General features: G+C 40.2%; 2 protein-coding genes across 2 annotated transcripts in view; one reads left to right on the top strand and one right to left on the bottom strand.

Moving 5' to 3' along the window:
* The window catches only part of nme7 (NME/NM23 family member 7), a 19,323-nt gene extending 5,880 nt beyond the window's left edge, over nucleotides 1-13,443 (top strand). Inside the window, exons 8-12 of the mRNA XM_042417541.1 lie at nucleotides 4,443-4,507; nucleotides 5,155-5,223; nucleotides 5,599-5,700; nucleotides 12,612-12,719; nucleotides 13,303-13,443. Coding sequence (XP_042273475.1) covers nucleotides 4,443-4,507; nucleotides 5,155-5,223; nucleotides 5,599-5,700; nucleotides 12,612-12,719; nucleotides 13,303-13,335 — 377 coding nt within the window. The 3' untranslated portion in view covers nucleotides 13,336-13,443. The remainder of the gene's footprint in view (nucleotides 1-4,442; nucleotides 4,508-5,154; nucleotides 5,224-5,598; nucleotides 5,701-12,611; nucleotides 12,720-13,302) is intronic.
* On the bottom strand, nucleotides 13,374-22,488 carry atp1b1a (ATPase Na+/K+ transporting subunit beta 1a). Its single transcript, XM_042417544.1, has 6 exons — nucleotides 22,060-22,488; nucleotides 18,015-18,143; nucleotides 16,442-16,597; nucleotides 16,004-16,185; nucleotides 14,861-14,944; nucleotides 13,374-14,736 (listed from the first exon to the last, which is right to left on the bottom strand). The coding sequence occupies exons 1-6, from the start codon at nucleotides 22,151-22,153 to the stop codon at nucleotides 14,479-14,481; spliced, it is 903 nt and encodes a 300-aa protein (XP_042273478.1). The 5' UTR covers nucleotides 22,154-22,488; the 3' UTR covers nucleotides 13,374-14,478.

Below are 22,488 nucleotides of genomic sequence, written 5' to 3'. Positions count from 1 at the left end.
AAATGATATAGGTGCAGTAGCAATTGTCATAAAAACAATGCCACCAACCTGTATAACTCTCGCCGTCCTTCCACCCTTGGCTGTAAACGTGTTTGTGTCACACAAAGGCACTACATGGTTACCACATTTGGCTTTGGATTTTTCCAAATCCCTGCCCTGATCCCTGTTCATGGAGCATGCCACTAGAGCTCTGACCTGTGAAATGTGAAAGTCTCTGGACAGAGCTGAAGTATGCACACAACCAGTTGTTGACCGATGAGAGACCTAGACTGGTTGTTCCAGCCATATAAGCCCAAACATCGTTCTATAGAATAACCAAGTTCATCATGGTCCCATAGAAATGTGTTTGATATGATTTAATCTTTACTGCTTGTCCTCAGTGGTAATTTGTTTGGTTTATGATTGAACAGTCTTTTCTATTTTTTAAAAACACTATGCCCTCTCATTTTTTTCAAAGACAAATATCAGCAGAGACAAACTTGGGAACGCTGTGTGCTGAGATGACATTTTGATTAGAAGATGCACAACCTAGCATGAAATATGTATTCATCAGAAACAGCAGATAGGAAGTCATATAATTAAACAGGCTCTGCAGAATTGATATCATTAATTGTCTTTGTGTGCTTAGAGCCCTTAATATTCTACCTCCCTTGTCTCTTAACAAGACTAATAATCTACAGCCACGTCAGCAGCTCTGAGAGGCTCTTGGTAATGAAAAACAAACTGTCAGACAGATAAACCAAAGTATTTTATTAATTCAAATTTTCACCTGATGATGGTGCTAAATGAAAAGTCAGAGAATCACCAAAATTCACAAAGACCATGAATGTCTGCACCATATTGTGCGGTAATCCATCCAATAGTTGTGAAGAGATTTCAGTCTGACCCATAAACATCAACCTGATGGTAGTGCCAGAGAGAAGTCAGGGGATCAAGTCAGTAGGTTTCATCCTCTGAGGAACATGAATCCATCCGTCCAGTTGTTGGAATATTTCAGTCTGGACCGAAGTGCTGAACTGACCGACAGACAGACATAATTCAAATGATTGCAGTTACCTATTCATGCAGCTATTAATTCAAAGAAATAGCCATAAATCTTCAGCAATTTATTTTTTGACGTATAGAGCTATTAATGATAAATCTTCTGTGGCAAAGTAAATTTATGTAAACATTTCTACTGCACATCTGTTTTAGAGGACTGGTCTGGCAGCATAATAGGTATTTGCTTGGGACACACATCATTTAAAGTGGGCTGTGCTGTTTATTGACAGTTCTGTCATTGAGACATAAACACAGAACTTACTGGACTGACAAACTGTAAACACATGGCCACTAATCAAATATGTTGCCAATGTCATCCTAAACTACCCAACAAAGTCATTTTCAGACTACATTTGAGGCAGGAAACTTGCTGTAATTTATATCTACAATACCTCGTCTGAACAGTTATTTACAAGGTGCAGGACTTTCAAAAGGCAGCAAATGTTGCCACTCCTTAAAATTTGTTGATTGGTATGGCTTCTCAGTTAATTTTCAGTCAATTTTTATGAGAACAGTCTTCCATGCACAGTTCGAAGCTCTAAATGACACGGCAGCATGTGAGATCCCCCTGAGGAGCAGGTACTGTCTGTCACTGTACTGTCTGGACTCAGCTGACGTGAGGAGGACCCTATCCAGAGTCAACCCACGCAAAGCTGCAGGCCCAGACAACATACCTGGGTGAGTGCTCAGGGACTGTGCTAACCAGCTGGCAGACATCCTCATGGACATCTTCATCATCTGCCTGAGCCAGGCTGTCATCCTCGCAGGCTTCAAAAAGACCACCGTCATCCTAGTGCCAAAGAAGTCGACTGTGACATTTCTCAATGACGACTGCTCTGTGGCACTGACTCCCATCATGATGAAGTGCTTTGAGAGGCTAGTCCTGAGACACATCAAATCCGCCCTTCCCACCTCACTGGACCCACTCCAGTTTGCATATCACACTATTTCTTACACCCTGCTCTTGCACTTGTTTAGATATGAGAGCTACAAACTAACCATTGATTACATTTCTGACATATCACTGCTGATGATGGTTTACAGTCCATGTGATGAATTAATGATATGGACGGTTATAAAGAGCCGCTCAGCTGTGCATAACGGTTGCATGTAATGACAGCTGTTCTGTTGTTGGAGAACCTCGCCGGTGCAACACAATGAGTGAAACGGTACTTCCTCTTTCATGTTTGTTATATTGACAAGTGCACAGACTGGTGGAGCAGGCGGCAAACTGATGTGAAAACAGCTGGTTCAGCACGTGTCTTCACCCATTTATGTCTAATTTTGAAAGTGGAAATGAGGCTCGTGCACCCAGTTCCTCAATGGCTAAGATTTCTAAAAACAACCATGCGTACGCACAGCTTTATAGATCTGACGAAAAGAATGCGTATGCATATTTCTGGCTTTTTGCATACACACAGTTTTAGTCATGAATCTACACAGAGTTTTATGCGTCTGGACCCTGGTCTCTCAACATCAATTCGGCAGCGAAGAAGCCACAGCAACACCTCCACTTCCTGCGGAGACTGAAAAGAGCCAGTCTACCACTGCCCATCGTTACCACCTTCTACAGAGGCACTGTGGAGAGCATCCTGGCAGGCTGCATCACTGTGTGGTTTGGGAATTGCAAAGCATCTGAACGCAAGACCCTGCAACACATAGTGAGGACAGCCGAGAAGATCATATTGATCTCTCTCTCCTCCATCCAGGATCATCTTTCAGAGGCATTGTGCACATAGAGGTCACTGGTTAGGCATTATTTATATTATTGATATTCTTATAATTTTTATATTTCAGTTGTACTGTATTATTTATATTTATATTTTCACAATATTCACAATAACAGTTACACTGCTCATAGTGTTGACTGCTAATACTTCTATACAGTGAGGTAATCTCACTGTTTTTATTCTGCTTCATTATCTATTTTATCCTGTCAGTCATGGCTACACTGTTCACTACGTTTACATACAGGTGTGCACACTGCACTTTAAACGGCCAGCCTACATAGTTCTGTTTTTTGTTTTGTAATTGTACTTTGTCCTGTGTTGTATGATGTTTCATGACTATGTCGCATTTTTGTGGTAGCACATTGGGCCGTTTCTGTATTCTTTGTATGTGGATGAATGGCAAATAAACAAACTTGTAGAAACTCTACAGTTATTGTAGTAAAAAGCAAAAACTAAGCTCATGGGAATAATTCTGGCTTTGTGAGGCAAGAGTTTATGATTCGCATCTTGTGCCTGATTACAAGGGTTTAGAGTTGCATTGTCAGAGGACCTTAAATTGTTGTTTACCTTCAGACGTGAGGTCGCACCTTTGGTCTCAGCCAAGAATAGTAACTCAGTCTGAAGGGCTTGACCAGCTGAGCTTAAACTAGGATTGTCAATCAGTTCAAAGACAGATTGTAACAAAAGCTTGCTTTGATTTCCCCTGAGGATTGCTTAAGAGGCTAATTTACGCTATGGCTACGTGTACAGGGCACAGCCAATCACAGTGTTGACAAAGGAAGTTGTGACTGAAAATGCACTCAGACATGACTGGAATAGAGAAGCTTCTGTTGCCAGGCACCCAGAATAAGATCTCCTAGCAACAGCACCAGCTGCTTTTGGGAGCAGCGATCCTAGGCAAGCTGTTGGCTGCTGCCTGTGGAGGGCACAGAGGACTCAGGAGGTGGTTACTTACCTAATACCCACGTAACTGGACTGTGACTGAGCGATTTCCCGAACAAGAGAGAAATTCATCATCACTCGGTGTAGCACCTGGCCCAAACTGAGAGTCATGATTACACTCAGCAGTATTTAGAATTCATGGAAAATTTAGACAACTACTACCCTGCCTGACGGGTACACAGGCTACTTTTTATCAGGATGTTAGAGTGAGATTACGAGGCTGGCGCCCTCTTTCAATTATGTGTGTCTGCAGCAGTCTGACCTTCACTGTCACTGTTGCACCTTTATCACTGGCTGTACCATTTTTACAATAATGTACTGCCACAGTGACAAAAGGTCCAGCTCTTTATCTTCCTTTCCAAAGTGTTGACTGTCTGTACAAAAATAATATCTCCTCTCCTTGCATAGACAGGACATCTGTAAGACAATCTCACTGTACTTTGTCCAAAGGAGACACCACAATCGGAGGTCATTGCAACATAAGATAACATGTCTGAACAGGAGCATTATGATAGCTTCATAGCACATTCAATAATAGTAACTTAAGCTATATGATAAGAATAAGAATGATGTGATCTAACCGGTTTCACTGCTGCAGCAGAGATTATTTGGTTCGGATCACATTTAAGAGTTTATTTTAGCACCGAACACCTTACTTGTTAATATGTGTAAACTTCTGTAAAAGTGCATGAAGGCTCACAGATATGAACAGCTTTGATGTGTTCACAGGCCTGACTGGGAAGATCCTGAACTCCATATCTGCAGCTGGATTTGAAATCTCAGCACTTCAGATGGTAAAACTTTAACAAATAATGCTCCTGTCCTTGTGCTTTGGTGTTGTAGAGTATGTCATACATTTTAAGTAATGGACTGCTGTGGTAAAAATGAAAACAGCCCCTGTCTTCTTTTGTAATTTAGTTTTACAAGTAAACATGTTTGCTCATATGCCCATATATCTTAGCTGTACTCATGGAGCCAATATGAGTGCAGTATTGACTCTGTCTGATCCAACCTGACCTCTTGATTGAACTTTGCGTCACTGCAAACACTGACCTCTCACAGTCCATTCGTTTTGCCGCATCAAATGTGATGCACATTCTGCTGTAGGACAAAAATAAATCAATCAGGATTTTATCACTGTAACCACATGCTGAGCATGTTGTGCATGAATGGGAATAAAATATCAGCAATTCATGCAGGGCCTTTCTTCTAAACATATTTCATATCTTTGATGTTCTTAGTACATTAGTTAACATACTTTTATGGGAATGACGATGATAATGGAGCCGTTGTCACAAATCAAAGCACATACACTAAGCTAGGATGTTTCTTTTTGATTTTTCATATTTCATTTCCTGGATTGCTGTTTCCATATGCCATTTTTTGTTGTGAAATATTCATTTTTGTGCTTGTTTTCATGAGTAATATTTTCTTTTCACAGTTCAATGTGGATCGGGCAAATGCAGAAGAATTCTATGAAGTTTACAAAGGTGTTGTTACAGAATATCCTGTGAGTATGTACACTGCATTCTTGTGCCATCATACCTGCACTATAGTTGTATCACTAAATTGTTACTTTTGTTTATCAAAGTACAAAGATTGTCTGATCTTTTGAAAGGATCTGGAACAATGAGAAAAAGATCTCTCAACCAAATGTTTGAAAGAAATTGATCATGTGCAGTAACAGTGAGGAGTTGTTGTGTATTAACATTATCAGTATATTTCTTCATTTGAGTGAGAAATAAGGATAATAAGGAGGTTTGAGTATTTAATTGAGAGAGGTTTAAGGTAGTGCCTCTCTTAGTTGTTGTTCACTGCTGATACACATATGTGTTTGCTAAAGGCATGATCACAGTTTTAACTGTATTTCACTCACTCCCTACAGAGTATGGTGACTGAGCTGTGTTCTGGACCCTGCATGGTCCTAGAGATCCATGGCACAGACGCACCAAAGTCATTCAGGGACTTCTGTGGACCTGCTGATCCGGTGAGTCAAAGCATATTAAAAATGATTTATTTTGTCATAATATTCTATAATATATGATGTTATGAGAGGTAATGTCATAGAGGGGAGATACATTTCCTCCCCCAACAAGGACTACCACCCATCGCATGGAATCCATTAAAAGACTACAAAACCCATAGTCAGCAGGGCAGTCAGGACAATGGTTGCTGCCCAGCTGAACCAGATAATCTGATTGCCCTAGTGAGGGAAGAGAGAGTGGAGGGAAAGTGGATGAAAAGACTGAGGTTGAACAGAGAGGACAGGACTTTCATTATGTTGCAAATATGATGGTGAATTCGAATTTTGATTTAAATACCTGTTTGGGTTTTGTTTATCTTTTATGTAAGAATTAAGTTGACTAGTTATGGGAAGACTGAATATACTGAATTTAAGTTGGAAAACAACACCTCGCTGTCTTCATCTCCTACACCCACTCCTCAAAATCTCCAGGAGAAAAACTCCTGAGACATCACAAATAGAAGATTATTCAGCAAAGTAAAATGTCAAAAGTTGGGTTAAATGTGATGACAGTCAATATATCATCTGCAAATGATTATCCATCCATCATCCTCCTCCTCCTCTAGAGTTTTTCAAATGCCCTTGTTGTCAAAGACAGGCAGCAGAAAACGTGTTCACATTACTATGTGACGTTAGTCTGGGACACAACTGCTGGGAAGTTGTTAACCTTGACAGCTAGAAGCTGGACCTATATGTGAATGAGGAGCCCAATACTTTAAATTTAAATTGAGCACATCACCCGAAAAGTCACATAACCCTGCTGGCTTTGAAGAGTCTTAAATCTGACAAAGTAAACTGATGAACACCAGAATGGTTTTTTTAGCCTTTGTTTAGTGTACATTGTAAAGAATTTGTGGCTTATGTGATTAGATAAAAGAATTGGCCCGTGAAATAAACTTGTGTGTGTGTGTTTGAACACCTGCATGCATGTGTGTGTTCCTGGATATGGTGGAATCAGTGCTGCAGGGCTGTGCCGGTGCGTGATGTGAAATCTAATGATAAGACGCTCTGCTTGCTTACCAGAAAAATGAGCAACTACACACCCGCATGATTTCACCACAAGTCCAACAGCGGTCCATGACTCAGATGTGAATCTTCAGTTCAGCTTCTTTATGTCATTTTCATCTGCTTCATTTTTATTTAAAATGAATGAATTTACTTGTCTGTTTCATATTCAGTCCTCCAGGCCACAGTCGTGTTAGTGACATTACAGCCACAGAGCAGGAATAGGGTTAGTTAATTGGCTAATGATTTCCAGGTCACATGACGCTACACCCCTGCTCAGTGATGCCAAAATAATTAAGTCTTTTCAACAGTCCTTTGTTATTTTATTAGTTATCATCTACAGATGTGATCTGGCTCTGGTTTGGTTTGATATTTGTAACACTTAAAAGCCATATGTCATCTGTCAAATGACCCGGATAGCATACATATTTGCTGTAGAAATATGAAACGGTCAAACCATATTGATGCAGTGTATGTGTTGTTTTCAGCCCAGTTAATCCATGAGAGGGAGGTGGGGCAGCAGCATGCTTTGCAGTGTCTTTTTTAATACGCTGGGGGCAAATTCTGCACATACTGTAGTGACTTTAACAACATTAGTTGTCAGGTTAATTTATGCATTTTGAAAGCTGTGAGACATTTATTATTCAGAAGAGCAGGATTTTTTCATTTTTAGCTCACAAAAGTCCACATATTTTGTGGCCATAAAGTGCCCACAAAATATGTTTTTCTTGTTCCCACAGCTAAATGTTTGAGCTTCACTGTGCAGAATGATGTTTTGAGACTAGAAGGCTGTTTTCACATTCATCTGCTGAAAGTGGAAAGTTTCTCTGTGCTCAATGAAAATCCAGTTATAAAGTGTTGACCTGTGAGCAGGATTTGGGACATCACAAAGCCCAATTCTGGTCCAATATTTAATTTACACAAGTGTGATGTGGAAACTTGAATCCTCCAGTGTACAAACACTGAGGATGGACTTTACAGTAAGGCAGGAGACATCTTGTGTCCAGCAGTTAAACTTTTGAGATAAAAAATATTTGCATATTTATACATTTTTAATAAGGGAGAAGGAGTAGATGTAATTTTAAGGACTTTAACAAGATAGTTGAACTTTTTTATGGAAAAACCAAATCAGACACAAATTATTATTCACAGTAGAGTATTTTATCTTAAAACATTTCTGGAAGGGGATCTCTAAGTATAAGGAACTGAACTAAGATTATTTAAATGGGCACCGGGTTGTAATTTACAGCTAGTTCAGCAATCGTATCAAGAGTGACAAAGTGGCAGGGTCATTCTCTACAATATCTACTGTTAGATTCTCAAATATACTAGATATAACTGATGCTCTTTTGGCTGCTATCATTTGTTTTCAGCTGCTGTTCCTCACTAAGGACTCTGTAACTTCTTTGATTGCTTTAGACTTTCCGACTAATAGGGAGGTCAACCAGTTTCATCACTCCACGACCTCAGACTAACCTCAGTATTATCTGACAAATAACCTAAACATCACCACTCCTACTCCTCAGTGGAGTTCAGTCATCTGATAGCGGAAAGTCACTGCAGCGCAGAGATCTGGGAGAAGAAACATTGTAGACTGGATCAGTCTGTTAGAGGCTGATTGGGTCACCAACAGGGCATGTGTGGCTTCCTGTAACATTATTCCACTAAGTACCAAAGTACGGTACGTTTTCTTGTCAAATACAGTCTATGAAGACATTCCAGATATTATTATCAGGCCGACAGATTTGCCTGGACAAACACTGACACTCCAGACTGTATGAAGAGGTCAGAATGTCTAGTAATAGTTAAGGGTCAGTTGCTTGTGGTAAGAAAAGGCTATTGATTCATTCCAGTCGACTAATCAACAACACAGGTCTTGTGTGAATAAACACGTGACTGTACAGCTGAATTAATTGACCTCAAACACACGTTATCACACTAGAGCTAATACACAGTTGATGGTAGATCAATTTAATTGCAGCATTTCCTTACAGAACAGAGCAAAACATGCACTGAAATATATGATGCAAGACTTGTGAGGGCTTTCACTAGGTGTCATCTGTCTTACCCAAAAGGATCCTCATGTGTTTCACACCTCCACACCCTTAACTGCCTTGCATTGCACTCACTCAGTCATGAGATTGTGCTCTGTCTTGTGATGTGTCCTGTTATCAGAGTGGACAGACACAACGGTCCTCTGTTAGCCAGTCCTGACCCAGCCTGTACTCTCTGCCCTCTGCCGTCGTGTTGCATTTTCTTGGAGTCTCTAAATATACACTTCCCCTTTTTAAATCAGCAACTTCATGAAAGATTTGTATCCTCCACCACACATTAGTAATGCGTGGTGGAGGGCGAGGCTATGTCTCACAGTAGATGATGAGTGTAAAAGATGATCAAATAGGCCTAAATGTCCTGTTGCATGAGGCTAAAAGACTATCCCTGCATTATGTTTGGTAAAAAATGCTTTGCCTGTTGATTTTTGACCCATTTATGTAATGCGGTAGTGAAAATGATATTAGCTGTCCCTGGTGGCAGCTATCGCGGATTTAGTACCGCATAGTGGCATAAAAATGAAACGGAAATGGGCAATGATTCAATTTTACTCTGTTCTGTTTTTAACAAATAGTATGTTGTTGATTAAAGGGTGAAAATTGTAACTAGATATTGTAATTGCTCTCTCCAAGCTAACGCCAGGAGAGATGGCAGAGGAGATAAACTATGACAGACTTTTATAGTTATTTTGACATGTGGATAGTTTCCACAGAGCTGAAATTTTTTGCACCATCGAGAGGCTCTTGTATTCGGAGCAAGGGCAGCTTGGCACTTAACATTTTGGCAACAGGCTCAGGATTTTTTCTTTATCTTGTCAATCGTGTGTAATAAAAATAAACAAGGCAAAGTGATAATAGTGGTGGTAGTTGTAGTTAAAATAACAAAGGAAAAAAAAGGAGAATGGGGTTTTAAAAACACAGGTAGTAAGATTCCAACAAAGTAACGTTAATGATAAGATCAAATACACAAGCCATAAGCTACAAGTGGTTTAGGTTTGCTCTGTTGTGCCATCAAAAATTATGCTCTATGAACATATAAAGTGTGTCCACTAAGAGGGTAACCTTGAGTCTCACTTATACTTTTAAATTTTAAATGTAATGGGAAACTGTGATTAATCACAGGCTATAATTCTGAAATTAAATTCCAAAAAGTTTGAAAGTCATCTAATACAGTATTTCAAAATGAGACATCTGTCAGAGGCTTATTCTGCTGTTTAATTGTTCAAATGAGGTACATTAACCATTGTGATGTCTTCTGTTGTGAATTGTGGGAATTTGATCACATTGGAAAGTCAACCAATTGTTTTAACTAAGCTATAGTTAGTGTATGGTTCTATTTTAAATGTCCCCAGCTGCTGTCAAGTAGTGAGAGAGTTTGAAAAGAAATGCAGTTTTACATATTATTATTATATTATTATGTTTCACAGTAGAATCGACCACTGTTGCAGCGTTGTGTAGTGTGACAGAATCGTGTCCAGTGTCTCTCTAACTCACTTCAGCCGGGTCGGACAGTCAGCGGTGCGTGAAGGATACGACGTGAGACTTTTCGATTTCTGGACACTCATGTAACTATCGGGTCACTCTGCCCCGGCCATTACGGTCCACAAAGGCCAGCAGTCATTACGTGAACATCAATCTAGCACACTATGGGACTCATTAAAATCAAATTAAACTCAGACAGCAGGTCACTCATGGGTAACTAACGCAATTACAGAGAGCAGTCCTTTTGCAAAGAATTATTTTATCACTGAATAAATCTTACCCCCCCTTTGTCGTCTTTGGGTTCAGGGTCATGTGGCATGAGACACATAAACAACAGGGCAGTCATACACAGGATAAACTGTATTTAGTTGCTTTAGACACAAACCTACATCATACAGACTTGTATCATTATACCTAGAAAGTTTATTACACAACTGAAGAGCCATATTAGGAGTCCTGTTGTTCTTTATTACAGTATTCTTGTTCATCTTCTTTCTGAAAAGTAGGATTTCAGAAAGTGATACCCACAGACACCAACCACTTAGAATTACACCAATTAGACAGATGATGGAACTACAGTTATCCAATAGCCAGCTAATTCTCAATTATCCGGCAGATTTGGCAGGAAAAATGATGACATTTGGTATTCCTAATGGTTTGGCCAACATAGGAAAGACAGTTTTAGAATGTAGATAATACTTCAATACAATGAGCCATAACTTGTCAATGTAAAGTCAGACAATCTGCTAAATGCTAAAACACATATATTTTAGATTTAGGCCAATAACTATTTATGCTATTGAACCATTGTGTTACTATTACAAATTTCCTTCCTGCATGGTCTTACTGTCAGAAATGTTTAGTTTTCTACATTTAAGTGCTGTTGGCTCGTCAGTTGCAGAATGACTAATACTGTATTTGACAAATTTAACTGTTAACCTGAAGCCCACAAAACCTCATTCAATCATTTTCTGGAAGATTAAATCCTACGTAACTGTGTAATTTCAAAATGTGAAACACTTCATGTTCAGTACACAGAACTAAAATAGATCTCAGTTCTGCCCATCATTCCCAAGTGATGTACAGTTCCCAAGGTCCTTGAACATTTCTAGTTGTTGCTTCCAACAGTTTCTTCCTGTCGAATCCACTTCAACGATTTGTAGCAGTGTGCAATCATTTTAACCAGGGGACTTGTTTTCCTCAAGGTTTTTGTTTAAAAAGACAATGAACAGCTTTGAGAAGAAGGCTAGGTTGATTTACGACCTTGAAACTTGTTTCCTGCCTTTGGAGCGCCCTTTCATAAACCACTGGAGGGTAAAGAACCTGTCATAGGAAATGTTTCTCTGTCATAAGACAATCCAATTCTTTTCTCCACAAAATCTGAGATAAAACAAGTCTCAGGTGGTGTCACGTGAACATATTTGTATCTGGTTATTTAGTTTAATCTGGGATGAATAGAGCACATTGAAGCAACAATGGTTAGATTTGCTTTTTGTTGGCCTTACTGCTCATTAAAGATCAAACAAACCTGTGTAGAGCTTTTTTTATAAATGAGACCTCTTAACATTATATAAAATATACATGATTTGCTTTTCCCAATGTATCAGATTCTACATGAGAACTATATGTTATATAATGTTTGCTTTCCATTCTCTTCTTTAGAGTTAATCATGGTGAATTAATTATTCACATATTATCCCTCCCCTGATAGGGGACCCTGTGGGAGGGTTGCATTTCCTTGAGGCACAAAGTAGCAAAGGGCAAGTGAACCAGCTCTGACCTTGGGAGTGTCTGATGTTGAAATAATGGAGACAAAGACTCAAGATAAAGCTGCTGCAAAACTGTTTTTTGAGCAATGGAAAAGGAGAACACTAGAAAAATAAAACTTACCCTTGCCTTATTCGTAGTGTAAAGTGATGAAGCATATTATTATTGAAAAAAATGGCTATGGTCAACATTTTTCTACATTATGAAACAAGCAATAAACAATGCTAATCTCTCTCCCACCATGCAGTGTGTGAAAAGTTTGCTGACTGTGTTTTGTCACTTCCTCTTCAGGATCACATGTCTGATTGCTGACTAACCACTCTGTCTCAGTAACATACGACAGTACAGGATGTTCTGTTTCAAAACTCCACCTTATCATCCACACAACACTCGATAGTTGGACAGAAAGTGTGTTATGTTGCTGTTTCAAGCTCCATGTCGTTTAATGCTTGCCTTTCTGATACTGAGTTGAATACTAATAAGATGATTTGTCTGTTTTATCCATGAGTGAATCACAATCAGAGGTTTTCTGCGTTCATTCAGTTAAAACCAGATGTTTTCTTTCAACAGGAAATTGCGCGGCATCTCCGTCCCACCACATTGCGTGCTCTGTATGGCAAAGACAAAGTGAAAAACGCAGTTCACTGTACAGATCTCCCTGAAGATGGTGTACTGGAGGTGGGTGGTACTTCACTGGCACACGCACATTGTACTCTGCATATACTGTGCTGTCGAATACACCCACATTATTCATCTGTGTAGTTTCTCTGATCTCACAAATAGGTTTACTCATTGTCTTCTCCCAGCACTTGCGTAAATAACCACCTTGCATTTAGCCAAGAACAAAACCCCCGACTCTGTGAAGCTGTGTCTTTAGACGAGTCTCATGACTCTGCTCTGTGGGCTGGGGCAACCTTAGATCACACTGGTTTTGAGGAGAACAAGACTGGCAGCGGAATTTGAAACAAAACCATTGTTTTGTAGGGAGTGGGTCTGACCCATCGAGCGTCATTGTTCAGGAAAACTCCTGATCTGCGGCCTGGACAAATGCCTCCTTGTTAACCATTAGCCGGTGACTGACTGAGCTGCCATTTTCCCAAGACTGGGAGAGTAGTAGCCTAGAAAAGGCTTGTGCAGAGGAGCATTTGCTCTGTGAACTGTGGCTGACACTTTGATGTAATATTTGAATTCAGGATATTTTGTACATACTGCAGAAGTCCATTTTTAGGTATAGGTAATTACTTTTCACTTCTTTTCACAGGTGCAGTATTTCTTCAAGATTTTGGACGGGTGAATGCAAACGAGAAAACACATTTAACTCTATTCAAAGACTTCACAGTTGTTCCATTTTTCTGTTTATTGTTTCAGCCTTATGCAGATTAAATAAAGTGACAAGAGCAGACTCCTGACAAGTGTTTTGATCTTCAACATTGAATTAAGTATTTTCACACCAACTAAACATCTTATTACACGGGATACTGCATTGCCTCTGATTTTCTAACTTTTGACCAGCGACTTTGGTATTGGATTCATACATTACACTTTGAAAAAAATGTACAACTGCATAAATATAAAATTCTTCCACCATGAAAATGGCTAAAACATTCAATAGTAAGTTGCATCACATCATGTGATGTCTCCAGCAAAACAGATTTCAAAGCACTGAGTTGCCACTGTTTCCATGGAGGTGACAGTCTTCTAGGCTGGACCCACAAAGCTCTACACTATGAATTAAGAATGAACAGATGTAAGAGTATCAAACAGAAAGTCATCAAACCATATCCTACAGCTAAGGTGAACAACAAAGAAAAGTGTACAAATGTATCCTTCCACAGTCAACTTGAACATCTCGGTAAAGAAACACAAAAAAAAAGATTCCATGGAGCGCAGTCATTTACTCATACATGGGCCTTAAAGGTTCAGAGTACCATGCTAGTATTTCAGTTAGTCAGAGCACATTGACACACACTCCACACACTCACATAAACTAATACACCTGCACACAGACACGAGCGCACGCTCACACACCTTGGACCACTAAAGCTGACATAAGACAGAAGAGATTACGAGACTAGACTACAGCACTGGACACTCCAAAAATATATAGAAACCACATTAGGATGAAATACTTTGGGGACAGAAACACAGCTCGCTACACATCAGTAGTGGAATAGCAGTTTTACAGTAATAGATGAACACATCCCATGGCTCAAGGAATAGTTTCATTTACAGTAGAATAAATATTTGCTATTGCTACTCTTGTATTTTACATTCTAACCCTCGACAGACACACAGAAAAGCTAGTGTAAAGCACACGGATTAAGTGTAGGTCCTGTATATTATGAATGTTCAAAGACTAGTGGTGTTTTATCTGAACTCTTTTATTCTCTCTACATTTGATTTGTTTTCAAAATGAGAGTGCTCGTCATGGCTGAGGTCACGAGTTGACTGTGATTTTAACATCAAAACGTCCTTGATAGCGATCTTTCTCACTGTAATCAATGTTTGCTCCATATGCTTTGCACTCGATGCGCAGCTCCTCATTCATGGTGAGGTTGGTAAACTGAATGGCAACCAAAGGCTGCAGGTACTGGGGCTGCAGCAGTTTGCCGTAGTATGGATAGTACTGAAGGGGAAAGCCGCCGCCGAAGCCAAAGTACTTGATCTCTCCGATCTTGCCTTCATCCTCCTCTCTCTGCAAAAATAATGGTTGAATTCGACTTAAAGTCTAACCTTTTTACAGCACTGATACTACCACAAATATATATAGTATATTTTACTAATACACCACTGACAGATATCAAACATATTAAACTTACCTTATTTTTGCAGAAAATGGGGATCAGGTTGGGCTGTGCTTTGATCTGCAGGGGCTCTGGGAGTGACTGATTGTTAGAGGGAGCCTAAAAAAAGAGAGAGAGAGGCTGGTTGATGACCAACATCCTGAGCCGGTGGTTATGTTGTATTTGATTCTCCTTGGTTGTTAAAAAATGTGATTTTACTTGCATGTGACTCACTGCGAAACAGTTTTATTTGAGTTTAATGTAACAATATTGGAGCCAGCTGCCACCTTCAACAGTTTAACTGCACAGTTAATTCTATGTGATAGCAAATTTCAATCAGGAATTGAGGACATGAGGCTATTTGTGACAATATTGAATGTATAGTGTATAAAAATGCCAATATCAGTGTTGTAAAGTGTTACCATTACAACATAATGATAACACTTTACCTAACCACCCCTTCTAAGCATTTATATTATGTGTAAATGCTTTATAACACACTATAATGTAGTTGTTAGCAGATATAAGTGTTTAGTAACGTATTAGCTAACAACTGTAACTCTTGTGGGCACCCATAAGTGGATATTGATATGTAAACAGACAACGAATGACAATCCACAGTATAGAATATGTCTTTAAAGGAGAAGATATAATACTGTACATTCATGAATAATTAACGATGTTTTTATATCCGCTGACAACTACATTATTGTGCATAATAATCCAAGAAATTCTGAATATACAGTACTGTGTCTTGCTGCATTCATTTGACTTTATGTAAACGCTGTATGACAGCACAGTACTGAAAAACAAATTTAGTCCAATGTGCACTATTTTTTAACCAACGTGTTTGCTGCATTTGTGAGCAAAATACCTGATTTACTGCTATAGGATGAGCCTGATTTACATTCCCAGTCATTTTTTTGTACTGCTCATTTTTTACAAGGAGTGCTAGCAGCTCAATCTTCTCACTCAACAAAGTAGTTCCTTTTATTCATCCAGACTGATTTATCATCAGATTGGTGAGTAACATTAGCTAAAACAGAGTTACACTGTGTGCCACATGGCTGGCCAAATATTAAATTCTCTTTTTCTTCTTTACTCTTATAATTTATGACACAACATTGGTTTTATTACTGTACCATAATTTTGTAATTTGTAAATGTGCAGTAAACCTACCCTTGGTCTGAAGTTGACAATCCTGTTGAGTTTGACAATAATGCAAGGCTTTCCTTCCGCAAAGCCAAAAGAGGGATCATCCCCTGAGCAGCTACCAAGCCAAGTCCTGCGGAAGCGGCAAGCTTTCCTCTGGCCTACCTCACTCTCCAGACTTCCACGGTCCCTATATGACTGAGGAGCATCTACAAAAAAGTAACAAAAAAAGACACATTACACCTGCAAATGTCAGTCCGACTAATATTTAATTAAATTAAGAGAACATACAAGGTTTCAGAAATGTTACTTTAGGCTTCAATGTTTCTTACAAGACAAATTAATGTTAGCAGTGTGTATAAGATCTACATAAATACAAGTGACAAATATTGATTGACGATAGTTACATACCCATCAGGGATCAGCCAGAGTATGACAGTCCCTGTATGATTGGCTTATACTTGCCTCCACAATCTTCAAAGTTATGTGTCTCCATCTGACGATCCTCATTGTATAATTTAAGGAAACTGTCCATGCTCTCGACATAGTTCTTATATGTCTCTTCCTTGCCCTTAGTGAAAGCAATTTCAGATTTGTCTGAGCGCGGGGTGTGTGACAGACCTGAAAAACAGAAAATTGTTTTGATAAGAAAGGGGAAAGTATTGATATGGTCATAACAGAGTTAAATATAAAACTTTTTTTTTTTTTGGTTTATGGAAAGTCAGCTAAATTCCTGACAGAGTCTACACTGTATTTGATGCAAGTTGTTATTTGCAGAGAGAGAGTGTGTCTGGCCTATTATCTTAGGACAACACACAATGTAGGGTCTTGGGGATTTCCTCAGATGGTCTCTGTCAGCTCTTTATAGCAGTAATTTTCCACAGACCTTGTGCACAAGGCCTCGGTGAGGCGTGGCATGAAGAGAATGAGATGGGTAAGATGAGTGAAAGGAAACATGACATTTATTGACCCTTTTCCAGCATCTCTACTGCATTTGTTTATTTCTTGCTTTATATGTGAGCAGCATTCAAGTTATTTGTGTAACATTTGTGACAGAGAACTAACATTTAGTCATTTAGTTGAGGCTTGTGAGAGTTCACCAATCCCCTGCCCCCACCCTTCCAGTCTCACGTGTGACTCTCTCACAATGGAAACTTTTAGCCCCAGAGTGAGAGGCGGGCTTGAGCTCCGAGAAAAAAAAAAAAAAAATCTAACTACTCTCTGCTTCCTTTATCATGCCACTTCTGGAAACTCACTTCAGCTCAAAGCGCTCCACATTCACTTTGCTGCTTTGCTGGCCTGGTCTTTGATTGTCAACAGACGTGGAAGGATGACAGACGAAACGGCAGGAAAACTAACCCGTGTGTATGAAGCCAGTCATTTACAATGGCTGCTAAAAATACCGCCAAGGCTACAGCATGTGCTGTGCAAACAAGTACTGGCACAACAAGACAAGGCTTGGCACTTTAATCTGCACCGTCTCCCAAGCTTGCAGGGAAATTTCGAAACGCCCCTAGTGTGACTGTAGCAGTCTTTCGATGGCGTTGTTCTCATAAGATTACAGATTACAGAGAGAATTTTCTCCTGACAAAACAAGCTTAGAGGCCTCTCTTAGCTGTGACAAAACTACAAATATTTTTCAAAGCACAAGCTCCAAACTCTGCCTGCCATGTGTGTTTCATGTAAAGATGTCGGCTGTGACTCATAATCACAGCACACATGAATCGTTTTAGTCACAATGAGTGTAAAGCTACAACAGTTCCCCTGTAGCCTGAGGGGGGAAACATTGGCTGGCTGAGAGGAGTGAAGGACAAAATGGCTGAACCTATCTAAGGTCAGAAAGACTTCTGATAGAGTAGCTGCTTAAAGGCACACCCCTACAGTCATTTTCAAACAGCCACATAGCAACATCAGTAGTGCCCAAAACAAAACTACTATCTGGATAACTGTTTGCTTTCACTTTTTTTTGTTTGAGTTTTGCTACTGTGATATCTGCTCTGCAAATCAGTGTAAGTAAAAAACTGAAGAGTATATTTACCTGGGGGAGCGACTCGGTCCTGATAGGTGGGTTTGTAGTTGCTTAATGTAAGCAGCATTGCCTGAATGGTCCCGATGAAAATTCCAGCCAAGCATCCATAGAAAATCACGTAGAACAAGAAGATTTTAACTGTAGGGAGGGAAAAGTAAATGTCATTCATGATGTAAAATGATTAACTTTTTTTATATATATGTGGCAGTAGAGAGACAAGCTTCTTTTGATTAAATAAGTTTAGTTCATCACATGGAAAGAAATGAATATGCCAGATAATGTGAGAATTAATGAGTGACTCTTTTATTTTCTCAAAAAGCGACATCTCTAAACAGCTGTTAGCATTCAAGAGATGTAGACAAAAAAAAAAAAAACAACAAGCAAGAATAACCTTGAGAATTGCATTATAATAGATCAACTGCTACCACAAAGTATAAACCCTTTCTCTTCTCATTATGGAAGCCATTTTAGAACATATGGGTTTTGTTTTTTTTCCTTTTACCTAATTTAAAATTTTCTCAAATTATGAAACAACAGGAGGGCCTCGTTTCCAGTACAACAGGATGACTCACTGGTCATTCCTGTCAGTGCCACCTCTCACGCAGACCCTTCCCCTGCTCCGTCGTCACTTACAACAGGTTCAACATAAAAACACTGTCCTCGCTTAACTGAACAACAAGGCCTCACTTTGTCTTTCTCTGGCTTTATTCATGTGGTTGTAGACAGACGGTTGTGATTAGCATTTCTTGTTTGCCTGCTTTCAGTCGAGTTCAGTAGGGAAAAAGACAGATCAGTATCTGTATTACAAATCTGAAATGTAACACTGCAGATTTGATTGGTGTGAAAATGTTTTTGTGGTGATCTCAGAGATCAACATGTCTTCAGAAAAGACATGTGGCTCGGGTTAAAAAAAGACCTCGTTTGAACTTCTGAAGCTCAACTGAAACTCAAAATCTACAGTTTGCAGTCCCATCCTGTCACATCCCTTAAAAGCAGCCCACAAATAACTTTAATTCCCTCTTATAATAGTGATTCTGACTTTGAAAACACCTTGGACTAACATGAATAGTGAATATATCAACATATTTTATGCACTGAAGATGAGCCACGACATATTTTTATTAATTTTGGGTGCCTGAACACCGACTAGATGAGCATTCTTCCAGATTTTCGTCAACGTTCTCATTCCTGATGTGTTTGCTGTTGTTATGGCACCTTCCCAAATGTCTTTCCACTGCTGCTAACCGGTTAAAATCAGCCTCTGTAAAACCAGTTTAGCAGGTCCATCACAGGTTCAACCCTACAGCCTTATCTCCCGCCACAGACCGTTGACTGAAAAGTCTGCAGGAGATTCGCCTGGCTAACTGAGCCTGCCCTTGCTCTTCCCTGTGTCACTCTGATACAGCAAGTTTTTGCACTTAAGGCACACTTGGAACACGTGAACAGTGTTTCCAGCACTCGATCAGGAGCAGCACATGCGCAGATGCTGTGCAGAGTGCGTATGAAGCAGTTTGGCTTGTACCACAACTAGAAAAAACCTCATGTTAACCTCCTCTAACAGGCAGCAGCCTTGATTTTGTGCTCCAGTCTGGCTACAGGTTGTCATAACACCTGCTACCAATGTACATGTGTGGTGAGCTATTTTCTAATGAGCATGTCTGCAACCGTAGCAGGATAGCTCAGTGATGCACCTGTTGAGACAGAAACTATAGAATGACTGCCGTGTCAGGCTGCGGCACTCGTGCTGATGAGTTGCGCAAGATCACAGTTGTAAGCAGTGATTTCTTTGGAATAGACCACCTTACAAATAAAAATGTCCCGATCGGCTCCTCTTGTATGGGCGACCACTATTTGCAAAGCAAATCTTACGGATGCAGCTGAAATTCAGGCAAACAGGAGTGTCAGACCATGTGAAGTGTAGCCAGGGCAATTAGGGATAAGCAACGCAATGATTCCTTTTGTCAGCCCTAAGATTATTCATTTTAGTTTCGGTAACATTTCTGTACATTGTGTGCATCTGATGGATTATGATTATATTCATAGCCAATTACCAGAGATTTATAGGGAAAGACAGGAGATCAGTTTTGTGTGATGGGAGCTCAACACCCTTCTGTAGCCAGAAGTCAACAGACATGTAAATAGCACAGAAATTGGCCTAGTGGTGGTGAAAGGCAGAGTTTGAATGGAGAGCACCTCCCCCACCAGACTACTGCAGCGTGTGGAGAGGGGACCTTCGCCACATTCACGCCACACGGATGCCTCTCCACTTTTTTTTTTTTTTCCCCTAACAGACGTTTAGTTGTGGTTACCGCTCTGCTACCTCTGCAGTGCATTTTCTGACTCATTCGGCTGTCTAACATGTCGAAATGAACACACATAAACGCAGACCCCGCCTGATACTGACACTCTTCATTTCCCAAACATTTTCTCTTTTTGGAAAACTACAGAAATTGAATTAGCTCACTTCTAGCCTCGTTAATAAACATAGTTTTAAACGAGCAGCCCTGATAGACCGCCATGGTTTGAGCAACACGGGGGCGCAGACATACCTGTTGCTTTTAGTGCGACCCCGCTCACTTTTAGTTAGTGCGACATCACTCTTTCTCACGACAAAACACACCAGTAAGCCTGTAATAGATGTATACTACCAATACAAGTACAAGACTATTAACAATACTACACTAAAAACGTGTGGTGGTTAAAAAAATATCACCTGAAATTAGCCTTAAGTTCGTTATAAACTCGCCATTGACCACCACCAGCCCGGCTATGAGGGCGACACTACGGCAAAAAAAAAAAAAAAAACACCGATTTTTCGTCAGAGAATTAGCCTTTTCTTGGAAATCAACCGTTTATTTGAGCTTTCATTAATCATTGAGGGATGAGCGCTTTAAAACTGGCACGGGTATACCGGCTAATGTCCCCTTTCAAAGAGGAAAAAAACAGAAACCCTCTGAGATGGAGAGAGAGAGACAGACAGACAGAGAGAGAGAGAGAGAGAGGCGGCCCTGGAGACATGTGAGTCGTGATCTGTTCACGGCACCCGGCGATGTTTCACACACTAGAAAAAAAACGCCACTTATAATGTGTAAAACGGTTTAGTGAGTTTACTGGTAACTGTATGATGGTGTGTAGTTATCCTATCAAATCGACAACCACACTTCTGAGCGTCTTAGGCGAGCATCTCATCGTCTTAAAGTAGTGAAAACAGTGGTAAAACGATTAAAGCTGGATCCATTAATCTTAGCTTTGAGTGGAGTGAAGGGGGGTGGGGAGGGGAGGGAAGAGGGGGGGGCAGTATAACCGGGCCTGCACACGGGAGCCAGACACCAGCTATCCAGCTTATTAATGAGAGGAATAAAATGTCCTCTGCTTCTCTTCTACCCTTCTTGGCATGCCAAAATACAAGAGGTGAACCAGTGAGGCACGCAGAAACCCTACCCAACTTTCACCGTTGGGTTTAGTGAAAAGTCCTGGCCCACCACACTGTCCTTCAAGATGACCTTTTCATAAAGGACGTATCTTTAATAATTGCCCCAACACGGGCTACGCCTTAAGTAATCATTTCCTATTACAATGTATTTACAATAAAACCAGCAGTCTGACGTTAGTTTAAATTTGTCTGAATAATAAAAGCAAGGGGAACAAATCACCCATTCACAGCGCGACTTAATTGATTCTTTGATATATAATTAGCCTGGTTTTTGATTACAGTCGACCTGTGGCATGTCTGGTGGGCTACACTCTGTGAGATTTGGACCAGTTTCGTGTTTCACAGACGAGTTGATTCTGATTTAACACAGCCAACTTCAACACACAAGCCTCCATTGAAAACACGGAGTCACGACGCAGCGTGTCAGAGACTAACATGGCTCTAACAGGTGCTGTCTGTTCAGTCAGGAAATGGAGAGAAAAATGAAAGAAAAAAACCCACAGAGCGCCGACAGTTTCTTCTCTCTCTCCCCGCTGTTTATTTTACACTGTAACGTCTTCCACAAGCAGTAGCTAGTTAGCTTGTTAGTTCAGTAAAATACAGGAAAAGGGCAGTACTTACACCAACTGCCCCCTGTTCGTCCTAGAAACTCCTTCTTCTCTGAATTCCACACAAATTTCCTCCATCCGCCGTCGCTGTCTTTATTTCCCGACATATTAACTCTCCGGTAATATCCCCCTTTTTCTCGGTTTATCTGGTTTTAACGGTGTGGTTAGGGTAGCTTTAGCTCGACTGTGAACTGTGCCTCACAGGAAACACGAAAGGACAGTTTCGTACCCGACTCCTCAAATTGTACCACACACAATTTATCTGTCAGGGAAACCGGCTCCGCCCGCAAACTCCTGTAATAAGTTACCCCCAGAGGAGGGAGGGCTGAGGCCAGCAAATCACAAGCTTCCTCTGCTTTTTGCGTAAGCTGCAAATGAAATGGGGGCTTGTAACCAACAGGCGAGCACACATAGACGTAACGTTACAGAGACTGTGGGTCCC

This window comes from Thunnus maccoyii, chromosome 7 (assembly GCF_910596095.1).
Source record: "Thunnus maccoyii chromosome 7, fThuMac1.1, whole genome shotgun sequence".
Classification (NCBI taxonomy): domain Eukaryota; kingdom Metazoa; phylum Chordata; class Actinopteri; order Scombriformes; family Scombridae; genus Thunnus; species Thunnus maccoyii.
This window is presented reverse-complemented; position numbering and strand designations above follow the sequence as displayed.